The following is a 16,117-nucleotide window of genomic DNA, read 5'->3' as shown; positions in this document are numbered from 1 at the left end:
CAAAAACAAACCCATAACAATTAAGAAAATGGTGATAGGAACATATATATTGATAATTACCTTAAACGTGAATGGATTAAATGCTCCAACCAAAAGACACAGGCTCACTGAATAGATACAGGAACAAGACCCATATATATGCTGTCTACAAGAGACCCACTTCAGACCTAGGGACACATACAGACTGAAAGGGAGGGGATGGAAAAGAATATTCCATGCAAATGGAAATCAAAAGAAAGCTGGAGTAGCAATATTCATACCAGATAAAATAGACTTTAAATAAAGAATGTTACAAGAGATGAGGAAGGACACTACATAATGATCAAGGGATCAATCCAAGAAGAAGATATAACAATTATATATGCACCCAACATGGGAGCACCTCAATACATAAGGCAACTGCTAACAGGTATAAAAGAGGAAATCGACAGTAAAACAGTAATAGTGAGGGACGTTAACACTTCACTGGCACCAATGGACAGATCATCCAGACAGAAAATTAATAAGGAAACACAAGCTTTAAATGACACAATAGACCAGACAAATTTAATTGATATTTATAGGACATTCCATCCAAAACCAGCAGATTACACTTTCTTCTCACGTGCATATAGAACATTCTCCAGGATAGATCACATCTTGGGTCACAAATCAAGCCTCAGTAAATTTAAGCAAACTGAAATCATATCAAGCATCTTTTCCAACCACAACACCATGAGATTAGAAATCAATTACAGGGAAAAAAAATGAAAAAAACACAAACACATGGAGGCTAAACAATACGTTACTAAATAACCAAGAGAGCACTGAAGAAATCAAAGAGGAAATTAAAAAAATACCTAAAGACAAATGACAATGAAAACACAATGATCCAAAACCTATGGGATGCAGCAAAAGTAGTTCTAAGAGGGAAGTTTATAGCAATACAAGCCTACCTCAAGAAACAAGAAAAATCTCAAATAAACAATCTAACCTTACACCTAAAGGAACTAGAAAAAGAAGAACAAACAAAACCCAAAGTTAGTAGAAGGAAAGAAATCATAAAGATCAGAGCAGAAATAAATGAAATAGAAACAAAGAAAACTATAGCACAGATCAATAAAACTAAAAATTGGTTCTCTGAGAAGATAAACAAAACTGATAAACCTTTAGCCAGACTCAACAAGAAAACGAGGGAGAGGACACAAATCAGTAAAATTAGAAATGAAAAAGGAGAAGTTACAATGGACACCGGAGAAATATAAAGCATCACAAGAGACTACTACAAGCAACTCTATGCCAGAAGAAACGGACAAATTCTTAGCAAGGTATAACCTTCCAAGACTGAACCAGGAAGAAATGGAAAATATGAACAGACCAATCACAAGCAAGTAATGAAATTGAAACTGTGATTAAAAATCTTCCAACAAACAAAAGTCCAGGACCAGACGGCTTCACAGGTGAATTCTATCAAACATTTAGAGAAGAGCTAACACCCATCCTTCTCAAACTCTTCCAAAAAACTGCAGAGGAAGGAACACTCCCAAACTCACTCTACGAGGCCGCCATCATCCTGATACCAAAACCAGACAGAGATACTACAGGAGAAGGAAATTACAGACCAATATCACTGACGAATACAGATGCAAAAATCCTCAACAAAATATTAGCAAACAGAATCCAACAACACATTAAAAGGATCATACACCATGATCAAGTGGGATTTATCCCAAGGATGCAAGGATTCTTCAGTACACACAAATCAACCAATGTGATACACCATATTAACAAACTGAATAAAAAACATATGATCATCTCAATAGATGCAGAAAAAGCTTTTGACAAAATTCAACACATATTTATGATAAAAACTCTCCAGAAAGTGGGCAGAGAGGAAACCTACCTCAACATAATAAAGGCCATATACGACAAACCCACAGCAAACATCATTCTCAATGGTGAAAAACTGAAAGCATTTCCTCTAAGATAATGAACGTGACAAGGATGTCCATCCTCGCCAGTATTATTCAACATCGTTTCGGAAGTGCTAGCCACGGCAATCAGAGAAGAAAAAGAAATAAAAGGAATACAAATTGCAAAAGAAGAAGTAAAACTGTCACTGTTTGCAGATGACGTGATACTATACAGAGAATCCTAAAGATGCCACCAGAAAACTACTAGAGCTAATCAATGAATTCGGTAAAGTTGCAGGATACAAAATTAATGCACAGAAATTGCTTGCATTCCTATACACTAACAACGAAAGATCAGAAAGAGAAATTAAGGGAACAATCCCATTCACCACTGAAATAAAAAGAACAAAATACCTAGGAATAAACCTACCTAAGGAGGTAAAAGACCTGTACTCAGAAAACTGTAAGACACTGATGAAAGAAATCAAAGATGACACAAACAGATGGAGAGGTATACCATGTTCTTGGGTTGGAAGAATCCATACTGTAAAAATGACTATACTACCCAAAGCAATCTACAGATTCAATGCAATCCCTATCAAATTACCAGTGGCATTTTTTACAGAACTAGAACAAAAAGTCTTAAAATTTGTAGGGAGACACAAAAGACCCTGAATAGCCAAAGCAGTCTTGAGGTAAAAAAACGGAGCTGGAGGAATCAGACTCCCTGACTTCAGACTATACTACAAAGCTACAGTAATCAAGACAGTATGGTACTGGCACAAAACCAGAAATATAGATCAATGGAACAGGATAGGAAGCCCAGAGATAAACCCATGCACCTGTGGTCAACTAATCTATGACAAAGGAGGCAAGGATATACAATGGAGAAAAGACAGTCTCTTCAATAAGTGGTGCTGGGAAAACTGGACAGCTACATGTAAAAGAATGAAATTAGAACACTCCCTGACACCATACACAAAAATTAACTCAAAATGGATTAGAGACCTAAATGTAAGACCAGACACTATAAAACTCTTAGAGGAAAATATAGGCAGAACACTCTTTGACATAAATCACAGCAAGATCTTTTTGAGATCTACCTCCTAGAGTAATGGAAATAAAAACAAAAATTAAAAAATGGGACCTAATGAAACTTAAAAGCTTTTGAACAGCAAAGGAAACTACAAACAAGACGAAAAGACAACCCTCAGAATGGGAGAAAATATTTGCAAAGGAATCAACAGACAAAGGATTAATCTCCAAAACATATAAACAGCTCATGCAGCTCAATATTAAAAAAACAAACAATCCAATCAAGAAATGGGCAGAAGACCTAAATAGACATTTCTCCAAAGAAGACATACAGATGGCCAAGAAGCACATGAAAAGCTGCTCAACATCACTAATTATTAGAGAAATGCAAGTCAAAACTACAATGAGGTATCACCTCACACCGGTTAGAATGGGCCTCATCAGAAAATCTACAAACCACAAATGCTGGAGAGGGTGTGGAGAAAAGGGAACCCTCTTGCACTGTTGGTGGGAATGCAAATTGATACAGCCACTATGGAGAACAGTATGGAGGTTCCTTAAAAAACTAAAAATAGGGCTTCCCTGGTGGCACAGTGGTTGAGAGTCCACCTGCCGATGCAGGGGACACGGGTTCGTGCCCCAGTCAGGGAAGATCCCACATGCCACGGAGCGGCTGGGCCCATGAGCCATGGCCACTGAGCCTGCGCATCCGGAGCCTGTTCTCCGCAACGGGAGTGGCCACAGCAGTGAGAGGCCCGCGTACCGCAAAAAAAAAAACAAAACCAACTAAAAATAGAATTACCATATGACCCAGCAATCCCACTACTGAGCATAATATACGCAGAGAAAACCATAATACAAAAAGACACATGCAGCACAATGTTCACTGCAGCACTATTAACAATAGCCAGGTCATGGAAGCAACCTAAATGCCCATCGACAGACGAATGGATGAAGATGTAGTACATGTATGCAATGGAATTACTCAACCATAAAAAGGAATGAAATTGCGTCATTGGTAGAGACGTGGATGGATCTTGAGACTGTCATAAAGAGTGAAATAAGTCAGAAAGAGAAAAACAAATATCGTACATTAACGCATATATGTGGAATGTAGCAAAATGGTACAGATGAACCGGTTTGCAGGGCAGCAATAGAGACACAGATGCAGAGAACAAATGTATGGACACCAAGGGGGGAAAGTGGCAGTGGGGGATGGTGGTGTGATGAATTGGGTGATTGGGATTGACATGTATACACTGATGCGTATAAAATTGATGACTAATAAGAACCTGCTGTATAAAAAATAAATTAAATTTTAAAACTTAAAGGAAAAATAGATAAATACCAATTATATTTGGAGAATTCAATATTCTTTTTTTTTCAACGTAGACAGAAAATCAGCAAAGATAAAGTAGACTTGAATAATCGTATCAACCAACTTGACCTATAGCACTAGAGCACTCCATTCTTCTCAAATGTACATGGAACATTTATAAAGATACACCATATCCTGAGCCATAAAAGAAATCTCAATCAATTCAAAAGGATTCAAGTCATGCAAAATATGTTCCCTTACCACAATGGAATTAAAACTAGGAATCAGTTAACAGAAAAATTCTTAGAAAATCCCCAATAACTCACCCAAACTCACCTTTCTAAATAATCCATGGATCTAATTTTAAGAGAAACTAGAAAGTGTACTGAACTGAATGAAATAAAAATAGAACACTGGAATTTTGTGGGATACACTACTGAGGAGGAAAATTCTAACACTAAGATACCTCTATTAATCTAAGCTTTTGCCTTAACAAAATAAGTGCAAGAGTTGTATTCTAAAAACTCTTTTTTTTAAAAGGCTGAAAGTAAAGACCTTAAAGAAGAGAGAGACACCGCGTGCATATAACAGAAGACTAAATATTAAGATGTCAGCTCTCCCCCAAATTGACCTACAGATTCCACACAATCCCAATCAAAATCCCAGCAGGCTTTTTTTTGTAGAAACTCACGAGCTGATTCTAAAATGTATGTGGAAATGCAAAGGACCTGGAATACACAATTTTGGAAAAGAAAAACAAAGTTGGAGGACTCATACTACCTGATTTGAAGGCTTTTATGAAGCTACAGTAATCAAGACAGTATATTTGGCATGAACAAACATATGCATCAATAGAAGATGACAGAGACTTCACATAGGCAGTAAACTGATTTTCAACAAAGATACCAAGTCATCTTAATGGAGGAAGGAGAGTATTTTCAACAAACGGTGTTAGAACAACTGAGCATACATATATGTAAAAACAAAACAAAATGAGAACAAAAAAACCCTTCAATTCTTACCTCACACCACATATAAAAATTAACTCAAAGGAGACCTAATATAAGAGCTAAGACTATGAAACGTCTAGAAAAAAACACGGAAGATCTTTGTGATCTTGGATTAGGCAAAAAAAATTTGATGTAACACCAAAAACATGACCCAAAGAAGAAAAAATTGGATAAACTGGACTTCATCAAAAAGGTAAACTTTTATTCTTTGAAAGATACTGTTGAGAAAATCAAAAGGCAAGCCATATCCTGGGAGAAAATATTTTCAAAACATATATCTAATTAAAGATTTGTATTCAGAATGTATACAGAACTCTTATAACTTCGTAAGACAAACCAATAAAAAAGTGGACAAAAGATACAAATAGACACTTCATCAAAGATATACAGGTGGCAAATAAGCCCAATGAAAAGATACTCAACATCATTAGTCATTAGGAACATGCAAATTAATACAACAATCAGATACTATCAGATACCCACAAGCAAGGGTAAAATTAACAAGACTGACAATACCAAGTACTAACGAGAATGTGGAGCAACTGGAAATCTCACACGTACCAGAAACGAAGAATGGTTTGGCCGCTTTGGAAAACAGTACGGCAGTTTCTTATAAAGTTAACGAATGTGCTCAACAAGCTCAGTCCTGGGTATTTACCCAAGAGAAATGAAAATATCTTCAATACGTATGTTCACAGCAGCTTTACTCATAAGAGCCAAAAATCAGAAATAATTAAGGATAGATAAAAACAACTGATGGAGAGATAAGAAACACTGTGGTTCATCCATATAAGGGAATACTAATCAACAGCAAAAAGGAACAAACAACTGACACAGACAACACAAATAAATCTCAAAAGCATTAAGCTAAGTGAATGAAGCCAGACACTATGATTCCATTTATATGACAAACTAGAGAAAAGACCAAGGTATAGGCACAAAAGTCAGATCAGTGGTTGCCCAGGGCTGGGGCTGGAGGAGGAAAGTGACTGCAAAGGGACAGGAGGGAGTTGTCTGAAATGTAAACACCCTGAATCTTGATACTGGTGGTGGTGAACAGCTCTGTGTATTTGTCAAAACACATCAAACTACATTCTAAAAGGGTGGATTTTACTCTATATAAATTATACCTCGATAAACCTGACTTTAAAAATTACACAGGGCAATTTTTCCTTATTTATAATTCTAGTAGACAAGAGACTACGATTTGCATAAGAAATAACTTCTTTAAATAAACTATTGCCACAGTACCATTAATGTTTAGTATGCTACAAAAATATTTTGGGTCAACAAAAATGTTTAACAGGAGAGGGTTTTCTGTCTCAATCTTAAATGACTACCATTTAAAAAAAATCTAAATATTAACATTTTTCCAGGAAATTGACACCATCAATCGTAAGTGGTAGGTTACATCTAAGTTTTGTATCTGTGCACGTATCTGTATCTTCTGGAGAGAGGATCCACAGTTTTTACATCAGATTCCTCCTCGAAAAGGCTTATAATCTATGAACGAGTTAACACTCGCACTGTTAAAGGAAACTTAGGCGTTGATACAACCTGGCATGTCGTCAGTCTAGGAGCACGAGAACAGCACAGCAACTCACAACCTGGCGCGTCGTCAGTTTAGGGGCACGAGAACAGCAGCAACTCACCGTTTCGACTCTGCTCATGTTGGTCCTTCTCCTGATGCTGGCTTTGCGTCTGCCCTATGCTGACAGGTGGGTGATGCCCAAGGCCATAAGGTATAGGAGACCCCCGCCCATGTGTCTGTAAGAGGTTCATATTGTAGGCCATGGCTGCCTGGTGTGTAATGATTCGAGGATCAACTGCAAACCTACCCTGGTATCCTGTCCATGGTACCTAGGTTATTATAAGAAATAAAATAATTGCTTTCAGTACATTTTGAAAGGCAAACTGCTATAGTGCTATTAATTAGGAAAGAGCAAACACACACAGAGATGTTAATTTTATCAAAATGAATAACTACAAAATGAATGCTAATAGTACCAACTGGTAGAATGACTGCTATATCTCAACTGGCAAAAAAAAAAAAAAAAAAAAGCTCCTTGAATCTTTAGTATGTAAGGGAAAACTGACCACTTCCCTTACACACTAGCTTAGGAAGAAATCCAGGACTTAAAATTGGTAATTATTCCTTGAGGCATCAAATCGTTTTATAGTCTTGAATCAATTTCCCTCAGTATGAATGCACGTATGTCACTGATTACCATGAAAACTGTCTTTTAAAGTCATAACTGCATAGATATACAGTTTAATAAACTTGAATAAGAGAACAGGGAAAAAATTTAAGAAAAAATTCGGTCTAAGGAGTCTCAACTCAAAAAATATGTATTACTATTTTATATGAATAACCAAATCATTTAATGTTCATTTACTGTAGGCAAAATTCAAACAGGTCATTAATTTAATTAATGCTTCTGATTAATTAAACCACAGAAACAGAAAATTTCTTTAGGTGTGTCAAAATATATAATCTCTGCATATTAATATAAAATGAATAAACACAATGACATCTGAGCTACCACCCCTATTATTTTATTATAATACAACTGTTAAATTCAGACTCTTAGAAATCTTTAAAAGTCTCTTTGACCTAGTAAAATGAAATATAAATCCCAAGGGACTTACTATTTAAAGCAGATGATGTATAATGTTGCCAGGCTGTCTGGGAAGAAATAACTCAGCTAAAATGGAAAGTCTATGGGGAGTCGACATAAATGACATATTTCTTATTGACAGTTATTCTCACTGGCTGCCGGGATTGTGAACCACCATGACCAACATGGCTGGAAAATGTTGGCAGCTAGGCGTTTTTGCATTTTGGGGGTGTAGGCAGGGGTGCCAAAGATCCTTGACAATGATCACCTCTACCTGAAGCTACAGTACTTATCTTAAATGAAGAAATATTTTCTAGGCTAAAATTCCTGAATTTGGAAATATTAGTAAACAGCAAATTTTTTTAATTACCAAAATACTCAAAAATCTTAAAGAAAAGAAAAATGAGTTTTAACATAAGATGGAAGCCCTCTAAAAATCTATAGTCTTAGAAATGATTTAATGATGTTTTTAAGTGCCAGTAGGATTTCATAAGGTGTGGAATTTCTCAGATAAATTTAGATCCAAGGGAGCTAGGCTAATCCAAACCTTTTTGCCTCCTCCAAAGAACTGTATTTCTTAGGGTTAGTGAATTATATAAGAATGAAAAAGCAAAAGATAAAATAAAACATCACTTTACAAAACAAGAGTCCAATTTACTAGCTCTGTTAACTTTTGGCCCAATTTTCCCCAGTAAAAATACTTAAGACAATACAAAGGCTTTTCAATCAAAACACCCAATTTACAGATTTCTTCATAGCCACTGACAAAATAGTAACAAATTTTAAGCAACAATTCACATTTCTTTGGTCATAAGAGCTGCTTTGAATGAAAGAAGCTTACAGACATTGAAAACCAAAAAAAAAAAAAAAAAAAGAAAAGAGAGAGACAGATTAGTAGAACACTATTTGGGATAGTCACTGATTTACTGAAGCCTATTTTATCTTATTCATTCAACAGAGAGTATCTTAAACATCTACTTACAGGTAAAGGCACGGACATAACTACATTCCCTCCATAGACAGCAGGTACATAAAGAATACTTGTCCCAGTGTGAGGATCTATTCTTTGAACAGGGCTTGGAGATTTCCCCAAATTTGGGTGAGGTCCAAGAGGAGGTGGAGGGGTATATGCTCTAATAGGGTTGCCAATAAGCACAGAAGGATTGGGCTGAACTGAAAAACAAATAGAGAAAGGATGCACTCAATAGCTGTACATATTCACGTAGACAAAAATAATTAAAATCATCCAACAGCAAAACACATTCCCCAGCTTTGCCATAAGGTATCTTATATTCAAAGAGTTATCAGTGTGAAAGAGTAGAGCATATTAAAAAAACAATCACTTTACCATATTCCCTAAAATTAGCTTGAGATATACAAAGTATTCCTTGTAAAAACTAGCATAATTTTAAATGTCTTGCAAGGAGCTGGAGATGTGTCCTTCAAGAGAGAAAACCATACAGTAAACATTCTTCTGAGACTAGAAAACGTAAACAATTCTTCAGAATAAAGTTTTGAGTTGCAACTGTAGCACAGCCACATACAAAACAGTTAAGCAGTTATTGTTTTAAGAGCATAATTCTGCAACATTTTAAATCACTTAAATAAACTTTATCTTGAAAATTTGTATACCCAACATTTGTAGGATATAAATATGTTCCAAAAACTTATGTTGCATAGGAGGCTTAAATGTTCATCCTCAAAACTTCTATATATATGTACCTTGGTACCTACAAAATCACCTCTTTTCAGAAATGACATATCAAAGCATTCACAAGAACAGATGTGTTGAATAAAAGAGTTACATGAGCTCCAAAGTGTCAGTGTGTGTGTGTGTGTGTGTGTGTGTGTGTGTGTGTGTCCCTCCCTCTCCATCCTCCTCTTTCTAAATGACAAAATTTGGAATAAACGTCTTACATCATAAAAGCAAGCTTTCATAGGGCTAATTTTTCCACTTACCAATTCCATCATTCTGGAAATGATCATTCTGGGTATGATGGAGGCTTTTCCCCTTTACAGAAAAACACAAATGTATAATAATTTAAACACACCTAATATTAAAGAACAAAAACCATTTTCCTCATTCCATGCAAAATAAATGTATATAGCAACAATTAAAATGTAAAGACTGTGAGTCTGTAATTAATAACCGTTAGAGGCCTTTGAGCCAGCCTTCTTTTTAAACATTAAGTCAGGGACTCCCCTGGTGGTGCAGTGGCTTAGAATCCGCCTGCCAATGCAAGGGACATGGGTTCGATCCCTGGTCTGGGAAGATCCCACCTGCCGCAGAGCAACTAAGCCCATGCACCACAAGTACTAAGCCCACGCACTGCAACTACTGAAGCCTGTGTGCCTAGAGCCTGTCCTCCGCAACGAGAAGCCACCGCAATGAGAAGCCCGCACACCACAATGAAGAGTAGCCCCCGCTTGCCTCAACTAGAGAAAGTCTGTGCGCAGCAACGAAGACCCAACACAGCCAAAAATAAATAAAATAAAAACATTAAGTCATGGTGCTAGGCCTCAAGTTTCCTCAACATCAAATTAAGGATATCTAAAATTCTTTTTTCTTTTTAAATTAATGTTTTTATAAAAAGAAATATGCATCAATATGACTGAAACCTAAATTCTATTCCTTTGCAGCTTCTCTATAAATTTTCTATGAATTAAATGGTGAAGTGTAAATGCCGTTTTCAAGGGAAAAATATCAATCTTCAACTCTTGAGGATGAGAACCTTTAAAATAATAATATGAATGTAAATATGCTTTGGGGTTTATGATATTTTGAGTATGATTCATGGCATCAAACTGTAAAATTTACTGAAGGAACAGGAAAATGCACAGTGTCATAATCTGCTTAAGAGAATGTACGAATTTTCTAGAAAGCAATGTGGATGTCAAAAGCATCAGAAATGTACATATGCTTTAACCCAATAATTGCACTTCCAGGAACCTAAATGTCCATCAGTAGAAAATTTATTAAATAAGCAAGGGCAGATTCATACAATGGCATGCTAGTCTACCATTAAAAATGATGACTTTGGGGCAGAAATATGTGAGGAAACATATGGTTCTGAGTTTCTAGACTAAAAAAATTTTTTTTCTCTTTTCATTGGCTAAATGTAACACACAAAGCCATTACACAACACAAGTAGCACATTATACAACTTACCCTTCCACCACGTAAATTTTTTATTTGTACATTATATCTGAAAGCTTAAGTGGGGGGATAATGCCTATAGCAAGAGGAAGAATTTGTTCTTGACCAAAGCAAAGGTACAGTGATGCTTCACTTATCTCCCTATCCGCCAGCAACTTTAAATATTCAGGTTAGCACTAAACATCAAAGGCTATGGTCAGCTGGTTAGCGACGGGTAGGCAAGGGCAGCTAAGCTCCAACTCTTAAAATGTCAGAAAAAAAACAGTCAAGAAAGAATCAGAGTTGCTCCTTTAACCAGAAGAGAATGTTCACAGTGACTGTCGTTAGCTATTAAAAAAAAAACAAACAAAAAACAAGCTTCTGAGGAATAGAGAAGTGAAAAGAAAAGCAGGCAGAGGAAAGGAGAAAATGGCACACAGCAGGGACGGCAGCAACAGGTGGAAGATGAGAGGCGTAAGCAATGAGAAGTGACCACAAGAGCAGCCAGAGGCAGACACGCTGACAGAAGAAAGGAGAGCAGTGACACAGCAGAGATAAGACCGGTCCAAGAGGCTAATAAACCATTCAGATTTCTCAGCCTCTGAGGACTTGTCAACCAGGGGCGGCTGTGTGTCAGGTGGAGAAATCGCTGTCACTGGGTCAGTGTGGAAGGCACAACAGGCCCCCCAAAGACATACACACCCTACTCCCTGGAACCCATGAGCTGTCATGTCATGTGGCAAAAGGGGCTCTGCAGATGTAACTAAAGACTTAAAATAGGAGGATTATCCTGGATTATCTGGGGCGATCCAATCTAATCACATGAGCCCTAAAAGCAGAGACACCTCTCCAGCTGAGTCAAAGAGATGTGGAAGAAAAGCAAGGAAGAGATACAAGTGGTAGAAGGGGAAGTCAGAGATGCCAAGAGAGAGAAGGCTTCAATGCACTGTTGACAGCTCTGACAGGCAGAGCCACATGCGAGAACTGGAAAGAAGCCTCCAGAGCTAAGAATGGCTCCCAGCTGACAGCCAGCAAGGAAACAGGGACCTCAGTCCTTACAACCACAAGGACTGGATTCTGCCAACAACCTGCATGACCTTAGAAGCAGATCCTTCCCAGAGCCTCCAGATAAGAGCCCATTCGACCAACACCTTGATCCTGGTCTTGTGAGACCTGGAGCCAAGAAACCAACAAAAACCTGGACATCTGACTCAAAGGAATGTGAGATAATAAATGGGTGTCATTTCAAGTCACTAGGCTTGTGCTAATTTGTTACAACAGCAATCGGAAATCAATACAAAGAATAACCATAGCCTGGATTGATCCTGCACTGTAAAGCTGGAAGCATGCCAGACAATATACATCAGCACTCTGGGTGCTGTGTGACAAACCAAGTGAAAAAGAAACTTGGGAAGGACGTAAATACCTAGGACGTTATCTGTTTAGGTCACTATTGATTCCCTGAGCTTAGAACATCGCCTGGCTCAATGAATACTGTTGAACGAATGGGGGGAAAAAAGCAAGTTGGGGCCTCTCACAAAAAGATAGTGGCGTATCTGCAAGCATAATTCAGCACCCTGTTACAGTTCAATATGGGAAAACTCCTCTAGCATATTTAGACTTCCCATGCAACTGTAGAGCAATAAGTGTGCTTGGTCTATACAAAATATACAGTGTTTGGCAGCATATAACTAAATAACAATGCAGCAGTAAGCTAGGGCTAACTATGTAGAAAAGTCATTCCATAATGATAATTCCAAACTTCTGCTAATAAACCTTCAGGAAGTATGTATACCTTTGGTAGAAAGCTTATAAGCAAATGTAGTTCACATCATCTGTTTTTTGAGGACCATTTTTTTTACTCAACCGTTTATTCATTCAAGTATTTATTGTTTCATTCACTCATTCTTTCATTTTCCATTTATTCATTCAACAAATGTTTATGAGGGCCCACGATGTGTCCACCCCTGGCTGGGCACTGAGGCTACTGAGCCACGTAAGTCTGACACGGCTTCTGATGTCTGGACACTGAGACACAACATAAGCAGCTACAGACAGTGAAGAACAATTCACAATCTAAAATCTATAAAACAATGCTGTGGTCTTCTCAGAGGACCCATTTCTGAATATTATCTATCCTCTGAAGAGTTTTTATAGTATGTACAAATGGATCTGTCCCATCTTCGCAAAGTTTCTGAACACTGTTCCCAGCACGTGCCCAGGAGAAAGCAGACTGAAGACAAGCAAATTGTTCTCCTACGTGCTGATTCTGTAGGCACCGTGAAACAGATGCCTTCCTACAGATAAACGATGCCTGGAGAGTGGGGCAATGAGTCTTATCTAGGACCACCTGCTCCTGGATCCCCTAATATCTGTACCTTCGCTAACCCTTACCAGAGAACCTACATCTTAGTGAGGAGGATAAAGCCATTTGATTGGTGAAGAGCTAGGGGTAGGCTTTGCTGCCAGACACAGTGCTGAGGGAGCAGGTCCTGGAGCACGTGTAACCATCACCCAGCATTCTGATGATTTTATCTACATTAAATCTTACTGGGATTTTAAGTCTTAGGCTAACATTAACCTTACTAGTTTTTAATATTTCTTATGCACAGAATTGCATTAAAAGTTAAACATTAAGGAAACTTGGGGGGAAATTATATGGCTTAGTATCCTGTTTTAAGAAACAGCACGCTTTTCTTGCAAGTAAATTCCCCTTCATCAAAAGACTCTAGCATATGAAATAAAACATCTGGAATTTGTTTCAAAATTCTCCAGTGCGTATATGTGGTGGTGGAGTGGTGGGCTGACAGCTGAAATAAGATCAAGGATAAACTGATAGTTAATGAAGCTGGATGATAGGGAATTCATTATACTCATCTATTTATGTATATATTTGAAATTTTCTACAATAGAAAGTTGGATAAAAAAAGACTCCAGTACAAATTCAATCCTCAGAACAATTTAATAGAAGTAAAATATAGTACTGGGGCGCGAAGGGAGAGATGATGACAAAAGTAACCTTTGGCTCACTATAACTTAGTTACCTAAAATTATTATTATTATATATATGATATAAAGAACTTTAAATAACCAGGTATATAAACAATTGAGTGAACCTCTGTGTTAGTGACAATGAAATAACAGATGATATCTACTGGATCAGTGAAGAAAACTTCCCAAAAAGTTAAAAAGGAAAAACTGGGGAGATGGCTGCTATGGTCCTTAACTACACAGCCTTCCTACTGAAAGAAGGAAGCCCCATGCACTCTCCTGGACGCATCACAGCCATCATTCACGTATCAGGTGCTTACTGAGCACCCACTATGTGCAGGGTGGGGCTAGGCACTAGAGGCCATAAGAAGTATACAGAATAGGATTTTTGTCTCGGGGAGTTTACAGTGTTGGAAAAGCAAGTGGATTCAACATATATTTTCTTTACCTTTAAAATAAAAACAAAAAGCAAATCACAGGATCTTGCTTAGGGTCAGTACACATTTGATATAATGGCTTGAATCTAGCTGCATCTATGGTACATTAATTGATGCTAACATTGATCAATTAAGTAAAAAGTTTATTGTAGTTATTGTATTTAAGAATGTGCAAAAGGTATAATGTCTCTGAAACATTTAAATAAAAAACAGTAAAATGTAAACGTTTCTAACTGGGTTCCCACTCTTCACCCACTTTAAGCTACTTGCTGTTCCCTGGAGAGCCTGCTCTCTCACACCTCTTGCTTTTCGTATGAGCTCTTTGTTAAGCTTCACCCATTAATCTTAAAAATACTTCTAAGCACCTGTGATAAGCCAGATGTTGTTCTAGGCACAGAGGCTAGAGCAGCAAATAATACAGGCAAAAATCTCTGCCCTAAAGGAGTTTCTGTTCTAGTTTCTGACAGTCTCCCCAATCTCCCACTCACTCCATCCACTCGGTGCAATTACCCTGAAATCTCCACTGTGGTGGAGTGGTACTTCCTCTGACCGTTACCCATCTGCCGCAAGAACACTGGGGCTAATTTGCTTCTCTACTACCTACCGTAACAGCTGTCACACAGAAGAAACTTAACTATTTGATAAATAAGTTGATTATTAATTTATCAATAGTTTAAACTTTAGAAATCTAGAGGATTCAGTTATGCAAAATGCTTAATCTGCTTAACTCCAAGAAACTAAAGCATTATTGTATATCAGGTCCATTTTTATTAAACTCAGACAACAGTACATTAAAACAGAAAGCAGTTCTCGTCTCAGTTTAATATTTACTCAGCTAAAAGTTCTTCAAGATATTAAACCAATAATTATTTCTTGCACATTAAGCTTTACATTTTTAAAATGAAGCCCCAAACTGGCATACTCTCTTAATTCATGTCAATAAGTTTAATATCATGCTGATGACTATAAATACACCCCAAAACCAGAACAAATACTAAACATGCCACACTCATAACTTTCTTTTCTAGACGGTAAGTGCAAGCATTTTTTTTTCAGGCAATCTAGCAAAGAAACCAGCTGTTTCTGACCAAAATAACTATAGTTCAAAAGTAGACATGGGGGCCTTGATTCCCCCCCATCCCATCCCATCCCATCCCAATGACTGGACTACTTCTTATGCAACAAACACTGGTCAAAGTCGATTAAAGTAACCTTCAAGCAGTCAGCCAAATTTTCTGTCAAACACCACTTGAATTGGTCACCAACAAGAGGTTAGAGCTATTTTCTTTATACAAATAGTGCTATTATTATATTGTTCCTTATAAAAATATGCTGTAAAAGCATGCTATATAATATTCTATAAGAGCATGCTTTTAATATGTGTGGCGGTCTTTTAAACTGCTTTGTTTTATTCACATCTTGCTAAAATAAGTCTATCAGTAGAGAGGACCGGGAGGTTATAATATACAAAGGGCACCAGACCTAACCAGGTACCTGAAAACTTTTTTTTTTTTAAGATTTTTTTGATGTGGACCATTTTTAAAGTCTTTATTGAATTTGTTACAATATATTGCTTCTGTTTTTTTATGTTTTGGTTTTTTTGGCTGCGAGGCATGTGGGATCTTAGCTCCCCGACTAGGGATCAAACCTGCACCCCCTGCACTGGAAGGTGAAGTCTCA

General features: G+C 37.3%; 1 protein-coding gene across 7 annotated transcripts in view; it reads right to left on the bottom strand.

Moving 5' to 3' along the window:
- The window catches only part of HELZ (helicase with zinc finger), a 155,838-nt gene that overhangs the window by 45,524 nt on the left and 94,197 nt on the right, over positions 1-16,117 (bottom strand). For all 7 annotated transcript variants that reach the window (XM_059998655.1, XM_059998652.1, XM_059998654.1 and 4 more), the window contains 3 exons: positions 9,833-9,884; positions 8,856-9,046; positions 6,908-7,115 (listed from right to left, as the gene is read on the bottom strand). In XM_059998655.1, coding sequence (XP_059854638.1) covers positions 6,908-7,115; positions 8,856-9,046; positions 9,833-9,884 — 451 coding nt within the window. The remainder of the gene's footprint in view (positions 1-6,907; positions 7,116-8,855; positions 9,047-9,832; positions 9,885-16,117) is intronic.

Source organism: Delphinus delphis, chromosome 19, assembly GCF_949987515.2.
Source record: "Delphinus delphis chromosome 19, mDelDel1.2, whole genome shotgun sequence".
NCBI classification, from domain to species: domain Eukaryota; kingdom Metazoa; phylum Chordata; class Mammalia; order Artiodactyla; family Delphinidae; genus Delphinus; species Delphinus delphis.
The sequence above is the reverse complement of the archived record's forward strand: the minus strand, read 5'-3'. Positions and strand labels throughout refer to the sequence as shown.